Here is a 22,523-nt window from a genome sequence, read left to right on the forward strand (position 1 = left end):
CAGGCAAACATCCCCCTCCCCCCTCCCCTTCCTTATGGGTGTTCCCCTCCCAACCCTCCCCCCATTGCCGCCCTCCCCCCAACAGTCTAGTTCACTGGGGGTTCAGTCTTAGCAGGACCCAGGGCTTCCCCTTCCACTGGTGCTCTTACTAGGATACTCATTGCTACCTATGAGGTCAGAGTCCAGGGTCAGTCCATGTATAGTCTTTAGGTAGTGGCTTAGTCCCTGGAAGCTCTGGTTGCTTGGCATCGTTGTACATATGAGGTCTCGAGCCCCTCCAAGCTCTTCCAGTTCTTTCTCTGATTCCTTCAACGGGGGACCTATTCTCAGTTCAGTGGTTTGCTGCTGGCATTCGCCTCTGTGTTTGCTGTATTCTGGCTGTGAGCAGCTTGTTGCTTTTTAACTTGCCTACTACAGTTGTTGGGCACAGATATCTCCCGCTTTAGGAAAGTGTGCCCTTACCAATTTATTATCTCTATCTCTCCTTCCACCCCAGACCTAGTGGCTTGTTCCAACTAGTCCCCGCCAAACACTTTTGGTCACCCACTTGTAGCAGAGGCCACAAGCACCCAGCTGCCCCTGAGGCCTTACATGATTGCTGCGTCCTTCTTTCTCTAAAGCAAGGCAGAAAAAGGCTCTCTCCACCTTTAACTCCCCAGACCTAAAAGTCCCGCCTGGAGAACTAGATCTTAGTATCAGAACCTTCCCTTATACCTAACCTTTTCTGTCCAAAAACAAAACAGAACAAACAAACAAACAAAAAACCAACTCTTCTCTCAGATATAAATTGGACAAAACCATAACAGTCAAGTAAATTATACGACATGATACAAATGACACCTAGCCCATCGTATTTGTCAATAAGATAAAATATCCTACCATCATTCCTAACTGAGTTATGATTTCATCTCTAGGTTATGTTTAGATTTTAGCCGGTAAAGTCATCTGAAAACCATGCCATCCATTCTATTCTCTCTCTCTCTCTCTCTCTCTCTCTCTCTCTCAACCTAAGTTTGATTATGATACTAAAACTAATTTTCAACCCTGTCAGGAATCTGAGAACAATTTAAACATTATCTGGGTATATAGGAAGCACTCCATAGCTTCTCAAACAACTGGAGAGACAGCTGACTACCTGGGCAGCCCCTTCCTTTCTCAAAGCCTTAGAACTTGAGCCTACCAGCCCTGGGTCATCTATCTGACAGACATTTGTAAAGCAGAATTGTTTAAGGATGGCTCACCCTGTCTTGGCAAAGCCAACAGTTGACTATTCTGCATAAAGTGTCCTTTTCCTGGACAGTATTGGTCTACAGATGAAATGGACAATTTCTGCCCAGTGGGCACCCACCCACCCACTCCCTTCAACTTCCCCACCCAGACATCCCCCTACACTGGAACATGAAACCTTGACAGGACCAAGGGCCTATCCTCCCATTGATGCCAGAAATTCTGCCACGATGTACAACCTCACCTAGAGGTGAAGATGCTCAATATCTTCTTTGAACCAAGGAGGAGATACTGTCAGGAGCAGATATGTTTCAACATCAAATGATTAAATAACATTAAATGTCACATTCTGTGGATTTTTGATGTTTTTAAGACTATAATATTTAAGGTAATCTGAACTGTTAAACCTTGACTACTCTCAGTCATTTTTTTTAATTGCATTTTTTAAAATTTTTTATTTACATTTTAAATGTTATCCCATTTCCTGGTTTCCCCTCCAGAAACCTACTATCCAGCTGCCCCCTCCCTTTCTATGAGAGTGCTCCCTCACCCACCCACCCACTCCCTCCAACTTCCCCACCCAGACATCCCCCTACACTGGGGCATGAAACCTTGACAGGACCAAGGGCCTATCCTCCCATTGATGCCAGACAAAGCCATCTTCTGCTATATATGTGGATGGAGCCATAGGTCCATTCCTGTGTTCTCTTGGGATGGTGGTTTAGTCCCTGGGAGCGCTTGGGGGGGGGGGTTAATCTTCTTATGGGGTTGCAAACCCCATCGGCAATTTCAGTCCTTTCTCTAATTCCTCCATTGGAAACCCTGTTCTCAGTTCAATGGTTGGCTGTGACTCTCAAACATTTCTAATTGAAATATCTTGAAAACACCCTTTTATAATTAACTTAGAATCTAACATAACTGTGAGTCTGCTATCTGGCCCTTAACTCAAATTGCTCAACATCTAAAAACAGTTTGTAATAACGGTTATAGTTGTATCAATATAAGAAATGAAAACCTTAAATCCGTATCAAAATACATTCTGTAATAAGGTAAGAAAATATAACTTCAACTTGGCAAAAAAAAAAAGGCGTTTAATTGGACAAAAAGGGGGAAATGTTGTGGATTGCCCTGGTGCTGTTTGTATTTTGATGCTAATTCTGCTTCTGAAGAGGACTGGATCGTGTACTCAGGTGATTTCATGTGAACCTGCTCCCCATTTTAGCTGATCAAATAAACACTAGAGCTTGTGATTGGACAATGGAAGGAAAGGGTGGGGCTGGAGGATTTAGAGAAAGGGAAGAGAAGGAGGAGAGAGGGATGGAGGAAATGGAGGAAGAGAAGGGAAGGCAGAGGAAGAGGAGGTGGAAGAAAGATGGACTAGAACCATGTGACCCAGAGAAGCCACAAGTAGCAAGGGGGTCTCATAGCTGGGGAATAGAGTAGTGTAGAAATAGATCTGCCCAATCTAGGCGTGCAGCTTATAAATATCATAACCGTGTTGTGTGGTTTTTGCATGGGTTTACTGAGGTTGGAGATTTACAACAACAAATTTTCATTAAATATTTGATTTTAGAGAACATACAATATCATCAATGTTTTTAGAAACTGATCACTATTTTGATTTTATCATTATCAATACTGAGAATACTATTTTGTACAAATATGTAGTATAAAACATAAAAGTATTTTTAGGGCCACTACAGAAAGTGTTAGAAACTTTGTCTGTCCTGATTGACAATTTTTTCATGTGTTTCAAGTCAGTAACTCAAACCAGTTTTTTAAGTCAAACATTCCAACATAATAAAATCCAAAGACAGGCTGGGGATTTAGCTCAGTGGTAGAGCGCTTACCTAGGAAGCACAAGGCCCTGGGTTCAGTCCCCAGCTCCGAAAGAACCAAAAAAATAAATAAATAAAATCCAAAGACATAGTAATCTAATATTCCATGCTGATGAATGATAATCAGAAACTACAAAGCCTTTGCCTTCCATGTTTATATCACTATGTTTGACAAGGACAGGAAACATTGTATGTATAGTAATTGTCTCAACTCAGGGTCAAGCTACTTCTGACAGCGTTGTTTGGCATGGCATGGCAGGACAACAGGCACATTTGTGATCAGAGCCAAGGCTGCAATGATACTACACGACTCAACGAGGGACAGGAGTGCCAGAAACACCTGACTCATTCTGCATTTGGTTTTGAATTAATTTTTGTTGATATATATCCATAAACTGTCACTTTTGTTAAATTTTTTTGGCCCACAGTTCAGTTACTAAGCAGCATAAAGGTTGTGCTCTGCTCAAAGAAATGTGGATGGTACTAGCCCGCATGACTTGCAGGCTGAAATTCTCAGCCCTGAGTTGGATTAATGTCTTAGGGTCTCCTTGCTGTGAAGAGACACCGTGATCAAGGCAACTCTTATCAAGGACCGGCTTACAGTTTCAGAGGTTCAGTCCCATTATCATCACTGTGGGAAGCATGGTGGCATCCAGGCAGGCATGGGGCTGAGAGTTCTACACCTTGATCCACAGGCAGCCAGGAGGACACCGTCTTCTCCAGGTAGCCAGGAAAAAGGTCTTTTCCACACTGGGTTGGAGCTTAAGCACTAAGACCTCAAAGTCCACCCCCATAGGGACATACTACAAACAAGGTCATGCAGACTCCAACAAGGCCACACCTCCTTGTAGCGACATTTCGCATGGGCCAGAAATATTCAAACCACCACAATTACCTATTCCCTTTGCTATTATGGAGGATAAACGTAAAGGAATCTAGCATTTATCTTCAGTGGATTTTATATCTTATATGTGGTCCTTAAAACTCAGATGACTTAATGTTCACTATCACAGCCAATTTAATTGTCACTTCTACATGTGAGTCAACTAACACATTACTTGGAAAAGGAATAGCAGAAACAGAGGCAGTTATATCAGTGGGGGGAGGATACAATAGCACCTCACCAGTGTGTCAGTGTCTGTAATCTTAATTACCTTCAGCAAACTGTAACCTATAGTATTAGTAGAAAGTTTTCAGAAATAATTTATTGCTGCGAAATTGCAGACACATCTGTACAGCATATAGGGACTTCAGACTGTTTGGCTTTGTCCTGCCTGTGATCTACATCAGTCCCTTTTCCAGCTTATTAAGATAGTACGTTGCCCACTCAGCACCAGTTAGCCACTGAGTAGCCATCCCATTTCTCAGAGCATCTGTCCCGGTATCATGATGCATGGGTTCGTGTCACCTTCGATTTACATAAGGGCTCCAGTGTGGGAGAATGATAACACTGGCCATCCAGACATGCCAAAGAGAAACTGCAGTATGCGTCCTTCAGGTAAAAAGGTGAAGGTAAACAGGATTATTTTTTTTGAGACTATATGCACTTAAGTTTTCTTATAGTGCATTAATAGTTCTTAATATTACATTTAATATCTTACAAATTTGTAAACTAGGTTTACTCCATCTTCAGTTGTGGGAATTGGCTGGTGTCCTTGAGCATGAATCGCCATTGATAAGGGTGAGGGCTATTTATTGTCCAATAAAATCACTGAGCTGACTGTGAAGGTAGTCATAACTTCACCATGAGTGTACTAAACCATAGAACCCCTAGAATCCTAGTTGAGATAATTCTACTCCTGTATTATTGTATGTCAATAACAAAAATTTAGATCCAGCATTTATAAATGGTTGTTCATGCTTATTAGAGACACTTTTAAGAGAAAATATTATATTCAGGGAATAGAACCGGGTGGCAATTCAACTGACTTGAAAATATATATTTTTAAATAAACCTTTGGTAATGGGCCAAAGTTGAGAGTTTAGCATCTGTAAAAACATTCTTTTTGGATGTTGGGGGTTGGAGGCATTTTTACATTTTTATAGAGTTGAGGCTCTCCAAGTGAATTTTGACAAATATTTTGATTTCTGGTTTAAAAGTTCCAACAGTGGAAGAATGAGAGAGAGAGAGAGAGAGAGAGAGAGAGAGAGAGAGAGAGAGAGAGAGAGAGAAAGAGAGAGAGAGATTTTAGGGTTATCCTGAGATATATTTGTGTTTTGAGGGGGACCCTGGTGACATCTTTTAAGTCACTTGAGAGGCATAAGGGTTCATGTGGCATGGGAGAAATAAGTTTCATTCCAATGATTACAGTAAAGACTCAGGACATTCCCATCCCATCCTCACCCCTCTTTTTTTCCCCTTACTGCTATTTTCCAACCAGAAATGAGGCCTGTCAAAGCTGCCAGAACAGAAGTGACAGATACTACAGCCCTGGTCCTGTTTCATGTGGGCACTCAGGACAAAATGTGACATAGATACTGAGGTCGTACACTGGCCTTAGCAAAGGGTACCCAAATGCCAGTCTCCTGACCACCCAAGGTCTCACAGAAGAGATTCTAAATGTCACGATCTCTGGAAAGTCAAATGAACTTTTCTAGATTTTTCAGAATACCTGGTGCAGAGTGGACATATTCCCACTTGGCGGGGAGCTCTAATCTCCATACTTCATAGTGTAGCCATAAGCTTGTTTCCACTCATTTACTCACATTTGAGTCTAATCACATATTTTCAGAATGTAAATTTGCTGTATCTGACATGGAAAAAATAATGGCTTAAATAAAGTCCAATTTTATTTCTCTTTCATATTAAATTTGAAGCTGCTACATTCCCAGGGAGAAATACATGGCCATAGCACATACGAAATGAAGGGACACTTACTAAATGCCACAGAGCCATCCGCGTTCTATGCCGCATCCCTCAGCATTTCTACCAGTTGCCATTGCCAACCCACCAGACAGATTTAACCAGTCTGGTTTGGGCCATCAACTAGAAACAAATAAAATATCCTGCAGAATCAAATGGATTTCATTATATCCTGTTTCGAATGTATCAGACTATGGCTGAATGACCTTGCATTCAGAAGCTGTTCCAGATGTTCCCAGTGTCTGCAGATGGACACCGAAGAACTCTGATCTTTTCACAATCATGCCTAAGGATGGAGGGGGGAAAGAATCAAGCAGTGGTACGCAGAAGTGAGCCAGAGCTGGAAACCCCTCTGCAGAGGCTGGGTGGAGATCTGAGGTGAACAGACAATTTTCTTCACTCTTGTATTGTCTCTCCACCAACAGGCGGAAGGACCACCATGTAATCGTGGGCCAAGAAGTCATGATCATAAACCTCCAAAACTGTGAGTCCAAACAAATGTTTTGTCTTTTTAAAATCCCAGGTATTTATTTGTGTGGGAGTGGGGCATGTGTCACAGAGTCCCCATGGATGTCAGAGGACGTGTAGTAATAGGCTCTGTCCTTCTACCATGTGGCCACAGAGGACAAAACTCAGCTCATCAGTGTTGGCAACAGTGAGCTGTCTCTTATACCCAAGATTTTTGCCTTTATTTCAGGTATTTATTAGAATAATAGAAAGTTCACCGATATACCATTTAGGCCAACAAAATATAAATGTAAAAAGGAGAAAAAATAAAACTGAGCTAAAACCAGGTAATCCAAGTTATTTCATAACTATTCAATAAGTTATTTAATTTCAATTTTTCCCCATGGGAAAAATCTGGGCCTGAATACCCCTTCAAATAAATTCTAGCCCCACACTTAAGAGAAAGAATAATGAAGAGAAAGTATAATGTGGCCGGAGAGATGGTCTAGTGGTTAAGACAGCATAGTATTATTGCAAAGGATAGGGTTCTATCCCATGCTCCCACATGGTGACTCACTCCTGTGAGCTGTTTATACATCCACTTTCTTCTGGTCCCCACAGGCACTTACAGAATGTAAACACACACACACACACACACACACACACACACACACACACACACTTGGCAAAATACACGTACACACAAAATAAAAATATCCAATTTTTGAAATCTTTAAAACAACAAAAAAGAAAATATTCGTTAAGCTTTTCTATAGATAAAAAGATGACCTTATCCTCCCTGCATGTTTGACAAGCTAGGATAAACTTGGCGCTAAAACGGAACAAGGAAATTGTTAAAAGGAGAAACAATGGGCTACTATTATTCCTTAACATTCAGTGCAAAGGCAAACAATATTAGTAAACTTGAAGCTGAAGAGCCAGGGATATTAAAACAGGGTATGTAACACTAATCTCCTAATAACAGCCTTAAATTCAGGACCAATGAGGAGCCACGTGTGAACAGGTATCTGGAGGAACATACACCCTAGAAGAAGGGAACACAGTCAGTGGGTCCAAACTCACTGGCATTCCACAGGGCTTCTCTCATTCAGACTTGCATATTAAAGATGGAGGAGAAGAGGGAGAGAGAGACAGAAAGGGAGAGGGAGAGGGAGAGGGAGAGGGAGAGGGAGAGGGAGAGGGAGAGGGAGAGGGAGAGGGAGAGGGAGAGGGAGAGGGAGAGGGAGAGGGAGAGGGAGAGGGAGGTGTGTGTGTAGAAAGCAATATTCCTTTTGGACTTAGGATTCAGATACAGTGTCTGCTGCTGAAAGTGATAGGAATATTAAAAAAAAAAATCCTAGTCAAAAAGGTGTGCCCCTGTAGGCAAAAACAAGTATTCCTAAAATCTTCAACTATTCTCTAATATAAACAAAATCCAAATAATAATAATAATAATAATAATAATAATAATAATAATAAAAACAAATACCAACAAAAGGTCGAGTGAGAAAGCAGCAACTTTTTCCCTCTGGAGGCAGCACTAGAAATCAAGCCATGAAAATGAGAGATACTTGACTATGTTGGTTTTCCATAGAAATACCCAAGGAGCTACAGGAGCACATTTAAGAGTAGTAGATATGTTGTAGTAATGACTTAAAGAAAACGGTATCCCTTTCCCTAAAGAGACGACAGAATGCATAGAGACTCTACAGTATCCTTTAAAAATGTTTAATAACAACAAAAATGCAAGGAAAGGTGACCCCAAGGCTTTAAAGTTTTCAGAGAGCTAGTCTAAACAGAGAGTGACAGGACTCAGACATGGAAATTACCAATTGATAGCTGTAAAATAGAAGCTGGGCGTGGATGCTATGCACCTGTAATTCAATACTGGGATTGACTTGGGTTACTCAAGCCTAGGATTTCAAGACCAAGCTATGCAACTTAATCAAACCCTGTCTCAAAGCTCAACAAGTCAGGATTAGCTAAGAATGCAGTCAGGTTTAGTTGTGATAAATTGTTTTTCTATATGAAATTGAGAATTGCTGTTTCCATGTCTGTGAAGAATTGTGTTGGAATTTTGATGGGGATTGCATTGAATCTGTAGATTGCTTTTGGTAAGATGACCATTTTTACTATGTTAATCTTACCAATCCATGAGCATGAGAGATTTCTTCATTGTCTAAGGTCTTCTTTGATTTCTTTCTTCAGACACTTGAAGTTCTTGTCATACAGATCTTTCACTTGTTTGGTTAGAGTTACCCCGAGATATTTTATATTATTTGTGATTATTGTGAAGGGTGTTGTTTCCTTATTTTCTTTCTTAGCCTGTTTATCATTTATATAAGGAAAGCGACTCATTTGTTTCAGTTAATTTTATATCCAGCCACTTTGCTGAAGTTGTGATAGAAAAAAAAAACAATTCTTAACAATAAAAAAATTCTGGGGGGAAATCACTATCCCTGACCTCAAGCTATACTACAGAGCAATAGTGATTAAAAACTGCATGGTATTGGTATAGAGACAGACAGGTGGATCAGTGGAATAGAACTGAAGAGCTAGTGTCTTAGTTAGGGTCTTATTGCTGTGAACAGACACCATGACCAATGTAAGTTTTATAAAGGAAAACATTTAATTGGGGCTGGCTTACAGGTTCAGAGGTTCAGTCCATTATCATCAAGGAGGGAGCATGGCAGCGTCACAGCATCCAGGAAGGCATGGTGCAGGAGGAGCTGAGTTCTACATCTTCACCTGAAGGAAGCCAGGAACAGACTGAGCATCCCTAGACAGCTAGGAGGAGGGTCTCCAAGTCCACCCTCATAGTGATGCACTTCCTCCAACAAAGCCACACCTTCTAATAGTGCCACTCCCTGGGCCAAGCATATGCAAACCATTGCAGCTAGAAATAAACTCATGGACACTTATGGACACTTATCCTTTGACAAAGAAGCCAAAAATACACAATGGAAAAAAGAAAGCATCTTCAATAAATGGTGCTGTTCTAACTGAGTGTCTGGATGTAGAAAAATGCAAATAGATCCATATTTGTCACCTTGCACACAGCTCAAATCCAAGTGGATCAAGGACCTCAACATAAAACCAGTTACACTGAATCTAATAGAAGAGAAAGTGGGAAAGAGCCTCAAACTCATTGTCGGGGGAGGGAGAGAAGGCAGGGATGGGGAGGGAGGTTCCTAAAGAGATTTCCAATGGCTTAGGCTCTAATATCAACAATTGATAAAAGAGACCTTTAGGAAACTGAAAAGCTTCTGTAAGGCAAAGGACATAGTCAATAAAACAAACCAGCAACTAACAGATTGGGAAATTTTTTTTCATCAATCCCGCATCCAATAGAGGGCTAATACCCAAAATAATAAAAAGCTCAAGAAGCTAGCCTCTAAGAAAACCAAACAACCTAATCAAAACACAGGGTATAGAGCTAAACAGAGAATTCAGGAGAGGAATCTCTAACAGCTAAGAAGCACTTAAAGAAATGTTAAAAGTCCTTCATGATCAGGGAAATGCAAATCAAAATAACCCTGAGATTCCACCTTACACAAATCAGAATTGTTAAGATCAAAAACTCGGGTTACAGCAGAATAAATAGAAATTTGCAACCTCAGGGCGTGGGGGCTGGGAGATCCTCTAAAAAGTACCAGAGACCTGGGAAGTGAGAGAATCTCAGGACTCAAAGGGAGGAGCCTTATATGAAATGCCCCACCATGGGGAGAGGGAGTCCATCTCCAGTAAAATGAAAGGGCATCAAGGGATGGGGTTGCCATCCCACAGTCAAAAAGTCTGACCCAGAATTGTTCCTGTGTAAAAGAACTGCAGGGACAAAAATGAAGAAACTGAGGAAAAGGAAGTCTAGTGACCAGTCCAACTTGGGACCCATCTCATGGAGAGGCTCCAAGACCTGACACTATTATTGATGCTATGGTGTACTTATAGATAGAAGCCTAGTATGGCTGTCCTTGGAGAGGTCCAACAAGCAGCTGATTGAGACAGATGCAGATACTTGCACCCAACCAATGTGGATACCTGTGGTTGAATTAGGGAAAGGCTGGAAGAAGCTGAGGAGGAAAGAGACCCCATAGGAAAACCAGCAGTTTCAACTAACTGGACCCCGTGAGATCTCTCAGATACTGAGCCACCAACCAGGCAGCATACATGAGCTGGTCCAAGGCTCCTGACGCATAGACAGCTAAGGACTGCCTGGTTGGGCCTCAGTGTGAGAAGATGAGCCTAACCCTCGAGGGACCTGGGGCCCCAGGGAGGTGGGAGGCCTGATGGAGGAGTAGGGGTATGAGTTAGGGGGGACATCCTCTTGGGGACAGTGGGGTGGAGGAATGGGATGAGGAACTATAAGAAGGTGGACTGGAAGGGGGAGGGTCAACAACTGGACTGTAAAAAAATAAGAGTAATAAAAAAATAAAAAAATAAAATTTTAAAAAAGACATCAAACGAGATTTAAATAGTCGCAGTGCCAAAGACATACAATATCTTCACAAACAATGTTCCAGGAATAAATCTGGTGCACCTGAGCTGAAGCCCATCCTACCTCAAGCTGACTTGATTTACAGCCTCACTGCCTCCACTCCAAAGGTACTCAAAGGGCTCTGCCACTACTCTGACTTCCAAGCTTGCCCTCAGCTGATCTGGTCAACCAAGTTTTATTGCTAAAATGCAGGGGTGTCAGCATTGCCCCCACCAAACTCTTTGATTTCTGTAAATATTTTTGTAGAACTAAGAACCAAACTCCTTAGCATTGGCATTTGTGGTCTTTCCTGGCCATTTCCAAGCCATCTCTTTTCTCCTTGGGTCTTCTATTGAAGCCATGCTGCATGCTTCTCCAATCTTTCCCATGTAATACATTTCCTCTTTGAAACCTCGCCCTTCTGACTGACACCTGTCAGACTTTTCCATGGTGCCCAGTGACCTTGGGTAGGAAGTTGTCTACTATAGGCCTCTCCCTTGACAACTCTACTGCTTAGAACACGTTGAGTGTGTCTAGAGCTACACTTCAGCTAGGAAAAACACCAAAACTTCAGTTCCTCACCATAATGTCTACTTCAAGAGCCTTTGTCTAGTCATAATGGCTCTAGCCTACATCAGCACTGGAAATTCTAACTTCAGCCATGAAGAGCCTCAGTGACATCCAGATGACTAATTTCCAATAGATGTTAGATGGCTGTGATGATTTGAATATGCTTGGCCCAGGGAGTGGCACTATTAGGAGGCGTGGCCTTGTTGGAGGAAGTATGTCACTATGGGGGTAGGCTTTGAGACCTTCCTCCTAGGCATGTGGGAGTCAGTCTTCTCCTGTTTGCCTTTGAAACAAGGTATAGAACTGTCAGCTCCTCCAGTGCCATGGCTGCCTGGACACTGCCATGCTTCCTGCTATATGATAACCTCTAAACCTGTAAGCCAGCCCCAATTAAAGTTTCTTTATAAGAGTTGCCTTGGTCATGGTGTCTGTTTACAGTAATGGAAACCCTAATTAAAACAATGATGATAATGTCAGGGACACAATGAGAAAAGCAGCAGTTTGGAGGAGAAAAGGGAGAGTTTGGAGTTGAGGCAGCAATGTTTTTGAGACATCCAAATGGAAATACAAATTTAAAAAGCAATTAGGAGTGTAGATCTTGAGTAATGGGAAGAACTGGGTGGGTACTGAAAAAGTAGACTGGGAAATTCTGTATGCACTCAATCTACATTATTTGCGAAGTGCACATATGGAAATTCTGTACTTGTTGCAACTGGTTGTATACTGTTGTTGCTCACCCCATAGCATGGACGTGCACAGGGAAGCAAGCGTTTGATCCACTGGATCAGCTCATTTCTAAAGGAAGTCAAACAAGGTGAGGCTCTGCCTTTTTCAGCTCTTACACTGTCTGCTGGCAGTCTGCTTAATGCCACATCCTTCAGACTCTGTGTTTCTCCTTTTGGATCTATTTAAAACTGCCTGCTAGTGCAGTGCTGACATTTTGCCTAGGGTTCCTAAGTGGATGTGCCTTGAGGAGCTTGCATATAAGGCAAACTTCCTTCAAGAAGGAATTGCAGTGCTGGGACAGTGAGTTCGATTTTGATGCAGCCATAGTATATATTACATAAAATGTCTCTATACAGAAATAGACAAAGAACAAGACTATGAACCAACCACCTGATGAACATAAACAGGGGCTTCAAGGACATAACCTTGTATCCCAACGGCAATAATTCGGTGATCAATAATATAATGTTCTTGGCAAGTTCATGGAACAGAACTGTGGATAATGAGAGCCAGCTGTATATACATGATAGGAACAAGAACAGATGACACTGAATAGTGGAGTTTCACACAGCAAGAGAATAAAAAAGGCTAAAGCAGAACCCAAGGGAATATCACTGGTTAAAGGCTGGATGTTGTTGAGGGATGGCCAAAAAAAAAAAAAAATGGTATGAAACATACCAAGAGGTCCTTAGGCAGTAACACTGTGCAATCTTGCCAGGAGCTACAGAACAGCTCCCAGGGAGCAGGGAGGGGGTCAAAAGAAAAGCATAAACTTTAGAGTATAATGCACCTGAATTTAAAACTTAGTTCTGAAGCTTATTTTTTCTCTTGCCCTCACCCCACCCCCACACACTTACTTCTAAAGTATGAAGAGGATACCTAAGCCAGAAGTTATTGTAGAGGGTATAGTTTATGCAAGCCATGAAAATTACCAGCTGTAAACATATGCCATTCTCTCAAATGTTTTAGAAACAAGATAAAAATGTTTCAACAGATGAGACAACAAACGAAGGCCAGTTCTGAACCTCGCCTAGTGAAATTCAGCATAAGTAAAATTACACAAATATGAGTTTTATGTAAGTTATGAAGTTAGAGTTGTCTGTGCCTGATGAGGCTCTCCACTGAGTCATCTTACTATTGTGGTCCATTTTCAACGTCTTGTGCGTTGGGGGCCCTGGATACGGTCGCACACAACCAGGACACAGGGGGTGCAGAGCAAAGGCAGAAGTAACCGCTCAGTTGCAAGCTTTATTAATCCTTATATAGATATGAATATGCATTACTACAATTTCCATTTTGGCAAGATACCATAAGATTGTTGTTCCCACGATACCAGGAACAACTGAGGTAAGATTAAACGAAGAAACATGACTAAACAAAGGTTTCTTCTCAAAATATTCACATAACAAATCACCCCTCTTCTTATTATCAAAATATACTAGCTATTACCAAGAGAGCGTGAGAAGAGCTTCCACAGAAACAGGACACAGCAGAACATAGTTTAAGGCCAAGCGAGAAAAACATTTTCTTCTCAAGGGCGCTTGCAACTGTCACCAGTCCTTACTTGACCCTGCATCTCTATGCCTCCACAGTCCATGACTTACCAAGAATGAAAAAGGTGCTATGAAGACTGGCAATCTCGGTCCCAGTTATAGATCACCACTACTTCTATTCACGGGTTCCCTCAGATAGACTGTAAAACTACATTCCTTTGGTGAGGGGAACCAAGAAGTTGGCCTGGTCTAGCTGCCTTGAAAGGCACATGTCACTAGTTTTTTGGATTAGAGTCCATGGCTCTTGGAGCACAAAGTAGCTTCCAGATGTTGAGAGACTGATATGTTCCCTCAGGCAGTGAGGTGTTTGGGCTGTTTCTTTGTATGGTCTCTTAGACATTAAGGAAGCATGGAAGCTTAGCAGAATAACTGGTCTCAGGTGATAATTGTGGAGAGCTTTTAGGCTACTTCTAGAAACTCGACAAGAGTCTGACATTGGGCCAGGACAGAGAAGTGGACCCAGTAGGAATTTGATGTTGGTTTAGGATATGGAAGTAGGCTCAGATGATATTTACATTTGAGCTAACAAAAAGCTCAAGGTAAACTCAGCCGAGGAATGTGTGGCCTTCCTTTTATCTTGGCCATCCTGATGAGCCCTCTGAAACAGTGATCACAGGACTCTGCTTATAGCCTTGTTTGTTCCTTGACATAGAACTGCCCTTATCATTTGCCTGTACTTAGAATGATATAAAAGCAGGCTGGAGAAAAATAAGTCCGCCTCAGCCTCAGCGCTGGCTGGAGTCATGTTATAGAGTCGTTTAATTGTCTTTTTCCTTTCAGTCCTCACACCCTCCCTTGAGACCTGGTTGGCTGACTGAGCCGGCTTGGTCAATTAACCTGGTGTACCTGTGGAGCTTGCGAATGTCGTTATATCCTGGCAACTACCACTGCCGTTAGTTGTATTCTATTTCTGACAAAGGTATAACAGTCTAATGGCTCTTGATAAAACCATCACAGTCTCAGTCTTGCTGTGGCCCCTCCAACTGGACTGATTTTCATTAGTCAAGGTCGCATCTGATGACCTTGGCCCAGGAAGTAAGCATGGCTGCTTACACTCTAGAATCTAACTTAAGCCTACATCTCTAGTCTAGGTCTCTTACTGACTGCCTCATCATTGCTTATAAACATAATCATTTCTAAACACCCATGTAGTGTTTTGCTGGCATGGCTAAGATAGTCCCCATTATCTGTCTTAGAACATATTTGTGACCTCTTACTCATGGTCATTCCTGGCACAACAACTGTGGAAAATACTTCTCCTTCAAGGTCCAACATTGAAGGTATTGGCTCTCTGGGGTATTTTCTTGTCAAAAAAGTGATGGGAACTTTTAAGGCAGAATGTATATTAAGAATATCAAGACAGCAATGCAAGGTTTGGTAACGTGTACTGCTAGTTTCTAGTTTAATTATCATTTGACTTACTCAAGTACAACACTGCATATTCAGCAATTCAAGTGGAAGACTCTAAACTGAGGAGAGGGACCATCGTCCTTTGCCCTCTGAGTCTCAAGCTGGGCCTGAGAAAGAAACTGAACTAAAACAGATTTACAGGAGAAAAGGGCACAAATTTTATTTTTAAAAAAATTATGTGATTAGTGTCTTCATAGGAACGTGAAAGCCTATGTGGGTGTATCATACTGTTGGCAATCAAGAAAAGTAGCTAAGATGTGGTAAACAGACCTCTCAGATTCATCTTCTCTAGCTTGTAAAAGTTGTTGTTTTTGAAGTGCCTGGGATTCAAAGAACAGCCAAGGCAGCAGGCTGTAGGCTCCCACCTAGCATGGTGCACACAACAGCCACCAAGAGAGTATTCTCCATTCACATACAGGCCTCGCATAGTACTCTCTGCAAACCTTATTTACAAATTGTTCTCTGTTACCTGTTTAGCTTATAATTTCATAAAGACCCAGACTTCCTTTTTCTTGGGAGGCAACTCTTGGAGGTGTGTCTGGAATAAGACGAGAGTTAAATCAATCCTGGCGGAAAAGAAGATGGCTTAAGAGTCTCCTTTCTTGTTGCCAAAAGCTTTACTGTGTTTCCTGTCTTCAATATGGATCCACTCAGAAGGACTAATTTGCAATCCAATCCTGGATAAGGGAAAATGAGAGATAAGGGGAAATGAACGGTGAAGTTGCAATGTTCATCTGTTAAGATATTGCACTATTTAGTTAAATAAACTTGGAAGACAATGCTGCACTCTACGGCAACCTACAGCATCTCCCAGCGAGTTGCATGGTGACTGCAGACAGATCTCTAAAAAGGGGAAACGGGTGAGTCGGAACCCTACAGCTAGAGCCCACGGGGTGGTGGGGGAAGGAGACGGGAGAAATCTAGCGAACAAGGCACAGCTCCGCCCCCTCTCCAAGGAGGTGGGAGTCACCAAGTGGCACTGCCCCTCCCACAGTCGCTAAGCAACCAGCCCCGGAAGTCGCGGGTCCGGGGCGGGCGCCGCGAGCGGGTGAAAGATGGCGGAGGGTGGCGGCGCGGAGCCGGAGGAGCAGGAGCGGAGGTCCTCGAGGCCGCGGCCCCCGAGTGCGCGGGACTTACAGGTGCGGAGGCACAGAGCGCGGCGGTGGGCGAGAGGGTGTGGGCATGGTGGGCGCGGGCCAGAGCCACTTTGTACCTCGCCTGAGCCTTTCCTTGACCCTGTCTGCGGAGAACTGGAGGGTCTCTCCCGGAGGCGCATTGCGGGGTGGTGCGTGTGGAAACCAGTGCCCTAGCCTCAGGCGGCCATACAGGGTTTCCCTTCACGCAGGATGCACAAAGCAGAAAATGTCATTTTGCGGAGCCATCAGGGTGGCTCCCAGTTGTTGCTGCCTGCATCTGGAGAGTTTCTGTGGCCAGTGGTCAATCAGCTATCACTTAAAAAAGTAACTTTAAAATAACGCATGCAGGTTTGTTCTCTTAGATCCTTTTTTTTTTTCCACATTTGGTGACTTATAGATTAAAAGCGCTTTCTTCCTTTCTTAGGAAAAAGCTTGCGTTTTTTGCAGGGGAGAGCTTAAAACAGTTCAGGCGTTGGTCACAGCCCACTTGTAAGAGGTAGCCCACAAAACAACTTAACAGAAATAAAACTCAGCAACGTTATGATGCTGACATTCGTCAGCTGAACACTTCTCCACCGGATGCTGTCTTATCAGATGCTTTTTCCATCTCCTCATGAAATCATTGATAAAATCCAACAATTAAACGTATATTACGGGTTAGAGTTGAGAATAAATGAGCCTGAATTCACAAACCTTGACAGAACATTTTTAATAGCTGGTCTTCATTCTTTAACCAGATGTACTGACCACTTGCCATTTTAACTTTGCACTGAGGGGAATTAGTATATAAATAAAACATCAAATCCATAAGTATTAATGGATACTGTTGTAAGCAATTACATTTTGGGAAAGGTCACAGATTTGAAACAGACCAAACCAATGCAAAGTTATAATGGTACTAATTGAGCACTGGTTGGTTTCAGGTGACCCTGGAGCCAGTTAGCTAGCTGTCTTAGAGTTACATCACTGTGATGAAACACCATGACCAAAGCAACTTGAGGAAGGGAGACTCACGCTTCCACATCATGGTTCATCGTCAGAAAAGGAAGTCAGAGCAGGAACCTGGAGACAGTAGCTGATGAAGAGGCCATGGAGGGGTTCTACTTACTGGTTTGCTCCCCGTGGCTTCTTCAGCCTGCTTATAGAAGCCAGGACTCACAGCCCAAGTGTGGCACCACCCATAATGGGCTTGGCCCTCTACCATCTATCTCTAAGAAAATGCTCTAAAGGCTTGCCTACAGCTTTAAGAAAGCTTTTTTCCCCCAGTTGAGCCCCCCTCCTCCCCCAATATTTCTAACTTTGTCAAGTTGATGTAAAACTAGCCAGCACATTAGGGAGGTACCCATCTGACTGGTTGACCAAACTTAAGTATTTTCTATGTGTGGCTTGCTAGTTTCCACAAAGTCCCATCTCATTGCCAGTTTGAACTTTCCCAACCTGTTCTGACGCTGGGGGCTGCCCCATTCAGGAATTCCGTTTTGTTGTACAAGTAATCTAGGTTTAATTGACCTAAACAGTCTCTGTTTAACCACGTATAACCTTTTAGATGCCTTCATAACTTTTTGGAGAACTAAGCACAGAGTCAAGTTGAAGTGTCACTGAATGCCAAAAAAGGGCAGTTCCGAAGATGAACTTGGAGAATGCAGAGATCACCATCAGGTGTGGGGTAAACACTGGATAGTGAATTGCCAGCTGAACAGAATGTCTCTGCTGCCATGCAGAATAGTCTGTTAGCTTCTAAATCAGGAAGGAGTGTTTTGGGAACCACCAGAAGAGGGCTACACAGTTATCTCCTAAAGTGTCTATGTTGTGTCTTCTGGACTGTGTTTAAGGCTGGTGTTTGGTCCTTCGGGCAGTTAGAGGGTTTAAAGGTGTTGAAGGTGGTTAATTGCATGCTTCCCAATGCTCCTACAGAATAATATCAACAGGATTACTGTTCTTAATTCTGTGGTTCCATCCAGATTAGCATTGGGAACAAGTAAACTGGTCTGAGGCTAATAGTTGCCACTATGCCTGGTCCTGTTGACTGTCATTCCTCCAGATCTCTGGTTCTCAGAGAAGTAATGTCCCTGGAAAGGCTAAATAATGTGTGGAAAGCCCTCATACCAGCATCTAGTCCACTAGGTACAGAGTGTGGCTTGAGCATTATGTAGTTGCCAGAGTTTTCCCAGGTTTGGCCAGTCTGTACAGGTAACTTTACTGTGTTTTCTACAGTGTAGCATGAGAAGGCTGAGAGTTCTAGTTCTCTTTTGCTGTGTTTCTGCCTTTCACAGAGACTTACATCCAGGTTTCCTTCCAGGCTAAAAAGATGATCAGTCCCTTACTTGAGAAGAATTGAGGCAAGACTGTCCCTTACTTAATCTCAAGAGTGCTCAGTCTGCTATGTCTAGTTATCTAAATTTTAAAGATTTAATAATATTCATGAGTAGCCCTTGTCAGAACTGCAACTGGTACATAACTTGCTCACCTCTGAGGAAATCACACTCGGATAGCATCCTTCGTGTTCCCTTTCTACTTTGCGTAAAGTCAAAGCTGCTTTATTTATTTTACAGAAGAAAAACATTTTAATTGGCAGCAATCAAATAAGTGGCTAAAAATAAGAACTGGTGAGGCAGGCATGGTAGAGTTCATGAAGGAGGGACATTCGGCTAGGTTCCTCAGATCTACCTGGATCAAGAGAGCAGAGTGTGGAAAGCGGAAACGTAGCTGCTTTTGCCTTTTTATTCAGGCTAAGACCCTAATGCTCAGGGTAGGGCTTTTCTCTTTAGAAATAATGCAGAAAAACACACCCAAAGGTCTGTCTCTGAGGAGGTTCCTAGTCCAGTTGACACTGACGATTACCCATCACAGTTGGCACCTAAAGTAAATGTCACTAGGAGGCTAGCGTATGGTATATAGATTTAGAAAAAGATATTTAAGAAAATCTGAAGCCTTATTTACATAGGTCACCTGAAACAGGTGATTAGAATACAGAAAACATTGTATGAGATACATTGAGCATATAAGTCATTCATAGATCTGAAATAATACAATTGGCTCAGGAGGAAGTCTCTCAAAGAAGACTGTTTGAAAGATGGACACTTACTGTAGTCATGGTCCTTCCCCTATCCTGCTTCTAGTTCTGTTTGGGGTTTTGGAGGGCAAAAGTAGCAAACCATGGCAGGGAGACACAGAGAGTGAAATCCGGAACACTGGCACATGCAGGGTCACAGTTTAAAATAAGACTTTGTAGTGATGGAATGGACGTGGCTTGTGCTCTATGTGCATTCCTCTTTCAGCTGATTTTCAGAAGAATTTTGATAGGCATTTATAGAAGTAATTTGTTTAGTAATCCACCAAATGTTACACAGTATGTGCCTGAGATTTGGATCCAGTTGAGAGAGAACAACGTGGTGTATGAACATGGGGTGGAGGTCTGGAGGGAGGAAAAGGGAGAAAATGATAGAATTGTATTTTCATTTCGAAAACTTATAGCTCTGTAAAATATTTGAGTTCAGTTCTTAGGTCAGAGGCATTGATTTGCATTTCTAGGGAAATAGCCACTATAGAAATTCACAAGTTGATGCTATCTCCGACAGTGAGGGAGGAACAGGAATAAAAACAATTAGGGGAGTGGAAAAAATTCTACGCATCTTGAGGGTGTACTCTAAATGTGTTTATCTAAAGGCCATGGAATCTTCAAAGGCCAGGCAATGTAGCTGGGTGTCACAGTGCTTGTCTAACATGTATGAGGCCTGCCTGTGTTCCTAACCTTGGAGTGGAACCCCAAAGAACAATCATACCAATGGAATATCGACTAGCAGCATTAAGGAAGTTTGTTTTATTGTTGATTTTTCAAGACAGGGTGTCTTTAGAGAGGCCTGACTGTCCAGGAACTCACTTTGTAGACCAGGCTGGCCTCAAATTCACAGAGATCCTCCTGCTTCTCCCTCCCAAGTTCGAGGACTGAAGGTATTTACCACTGTGTTTGACTGAAAAATTTTAAATTATTGCCAAAAATAGGAAAAGGAAAAGAAAACTATAATAATTGATAATTTGGTTATTATTTAAATTCTATTTCAAGGACAAATGTATTTTTACTTTATTTAGAAGGTATCCAGCTATACATCTACAATACTTAATTTAACAGTATTACTTTATAAATGGCTAAAACCTATATTTAATTCATCTCCTTTCCCTAAACTTAATGAAATTTGTGTCTTAGTAGACTTTTACACAATACTTTTGAACTCATTTTATGTACTTAGGTTTTGAAAACAGCTATAAGTGAAGTTATAGGGTTGATTGAATTAGAGAAAGTGTCAATAACTTGAACTGTCTTCAAAAAAATCTTTAAACCTTGAAGAAAGTTACACAGGTCCACAGCAAAAATAGTATGTTGCCAAACTCAGTTTTTGAAAGTGTTGAATAGGTAAAGAATTATTATAACAATTTTTTTTCTGACATAGACAGTTTGATTAGTTGAATAGTATGAGACCTGGTAACTTAGTCTTGGACAGACATGTTTTGAGACAACCACCCCATTTTCTCATAGGCTATTGCCGTTGCTCAATTTCAAGCCAGGTTCCTCAGGTATTGTCTAGAAGTCTGTTTCCAGTGTCAACTGTATAACAAACCTGTTATTGTGTGTAGTTGGCCTTGGCAGAATTATATGAAGATGAAATGAAATGCAAGTCTTCCAAGCCTGACAGATCTACAGCTACAGCCTTTAAGAGCCCACGAACACCGCCCCTTCGGTGAGTATTGCTTCCAAACACATACCCTGCTTTGCTCACTAAGCCCAGAGTACTTTAAGTGACCTTGGGACTTTTTAAATTAAAGTTTTTAAAATAGATACGGAAGTACTATACCTAAATTTCTTACAATCAGCTAAAAGAAACTTCAGTTACCTTAGTATATGATAATTATCATAGGCACCACGTGAAATTATGTCTTGATCCTGCTTTCTGAGGCCCAGTGGCTCTTGAATAGCTTTATCATAGCCCCATTGAGGTCTGATGGTGTTTTCAGGCCTCACCTTCCAAAGCAACCTTCATATGCAGTCCTGTCAGTTGAGGGCCAGAGCTTTCTCACCACCCGTCATGGGACTGAGGTGAATCTCAAGTTTCTGAAGTTTCTGTGTGTGATCCTGTTGTGTGATGCCTAGTCTAACAGATGATTTCCTGGGATGTGTTTGTTGTCATTAAAATCTCTGAACTATAAAAAGAATGGACTCTCACATGCTCTCACTTTTGTTTCACTCAACTCTGAAAGCACAGGATAGCCATTATGGCACTCGCTTCTAGATAGTTCATTGTGCATCCCCTAAGAATGAAGTATATAACAGAAAATGTCACTGTATAGGTTAACAATTAACAGTGGTGCCATGATGTCATTTACCATGTAGCCTGTGGTCAGCCATTTCTTCCAGCTACCTTTGGGGATTTGGGGACCCAATTAGAGACTACTCATTGCATCTGATTTTTCCTATGTTGAGTTTCAGTGCAGGGCATCCTCTCTTTTCTGTCTGTTTTTAGCTCATCTACATCATCTAAAATGTATTATATTCAGTTTTTAAAAGTATACACCAGATGTCTCCAAACTTCCCACATTCTAGATCGCTGTTTCCCCATAATTAGATTCTTGTTAAACATTTTGTCAAGAGTACTAGATAAGTGATACTGTCTGCTTTTTATTATATCACATCAGGAGCCATATAATTTCAAGTTTTCCCACTATTGGTGATATGCTCACTTGGTTAAGGTGCTGACCACCACATCTCTCCATTGTCAGGTACAGTTTGCTTTATAATCAGCAGGTTGGTATCTCGGCATGGTTTGAATATACTATCCTTTGATTTCATTCTTACTTATTAGATAAACGAGTATATATAGATTTGTATGATATCTTAACTGACTCCTTCATGTATGTACTCCCCAAAGTTTTTTACTATTTAATGTGTTCCTAAACTTACATTTTATTCATTCGGTATCAAGGTATTTAATGTTTTGCTCCCTGGTTTGAGCACACGCAGAATGACTTAATACTCCCCTTAGTGCACTAAATCTAATATTTGAATTCGTATAAGATTGATGTGTAAATATTTTCCTTGCTCTTCGAGTGTTAATTCTGTGATCCTGAGTTCAAGGTCTCCCTCAGCTGCCAAGTAAGTTCAAGCCAGTTTGAACTGCCCCTAAAAGCTAAGGTCTGTGGTGGAAGTGGCCCAGTGGGAGTTTTGCCTAGCATATGCAAGGCCCTGGGTTCAATCCCTAGAACTCTCTCTTCAGATGAGTATACTTA

General features: G+C 41.8%; 1 protein-coding gene and 2 long non-coding RNA genes across 5 annotated transcripts in view; 2 read left to right on the forward strand and 1 right to left on the reverse strand.

Moving 5' to 3' along the window:
- Window positions 1-7,628: 7,628 nt before the first annotated feature.
- LOC134478926 (uncharacterized) lies at window positions 7,629-16,113 on the reverse strand. Its single transcript, XR_010051695.1, has 3 exons — window positions 15,911-16,113; window positions 15,578-15,785; window positions 7,629-9,123 (listed from the first exon to the last, which is right to left on the reverse strand). It is a non-coding gene; the product is annotated as an uncharacterized LOC134478926 (long non-coding RNA).
- LOC134478927 (uncharacterized) lies at window positions 14,852-15,939 on the forward strand. The gene is made up of 2 exons (XR_010051696.1): window positions 14,852-14,978; window positions 15,586-15,939. It is a non-coding gene; the product is annotated as an uncharacterized LOC134478927 (long non-coding RNA).
- Window positions 16,110-22,523, forward strand: part of Ubxn2b (UBX domain protein 2B) — a 28,019-nt gene continuing 21,605 nt past the window's right edge. For 2 of the 3 annotated variants that reach the window (XR_005504428.2, XM_017593330.3), the window contains exons 1-2: window positions 16,110-16,247; window positions 20,877-20,980. Coding sequence is in view for 2 of the 3 variants with exons in the window: in XM_017593330.3 (XP_017448819.1) it covers window positions 16,164-16,247; window positions 20,877-20,980 (188 nt within the window). In the remaining variant the exon portion in view is untranslated. The remainder of the gene's footprint in view (window positions 16,248-20,876; window positions 20,981-22,523) is intronic. The other variant, NM_001107905.1, reaches the window with a different exon arrangement.

Source organism: Rattus norvegicus, chromosome 5 (genome assembly GCF_036323735.1).
Source record: "Rattus norvegicus strain BN/NHsdMcwi chromosome 5, GRCr8, whole genome shotgun sequence".
Classification (NCBI taxonomy): domain Eukaryota; kingdom Metazoa; phylum Chordata; class Mammalia; order Rodentia; family Muridae; genus Rattus; species Rattus norvegicus.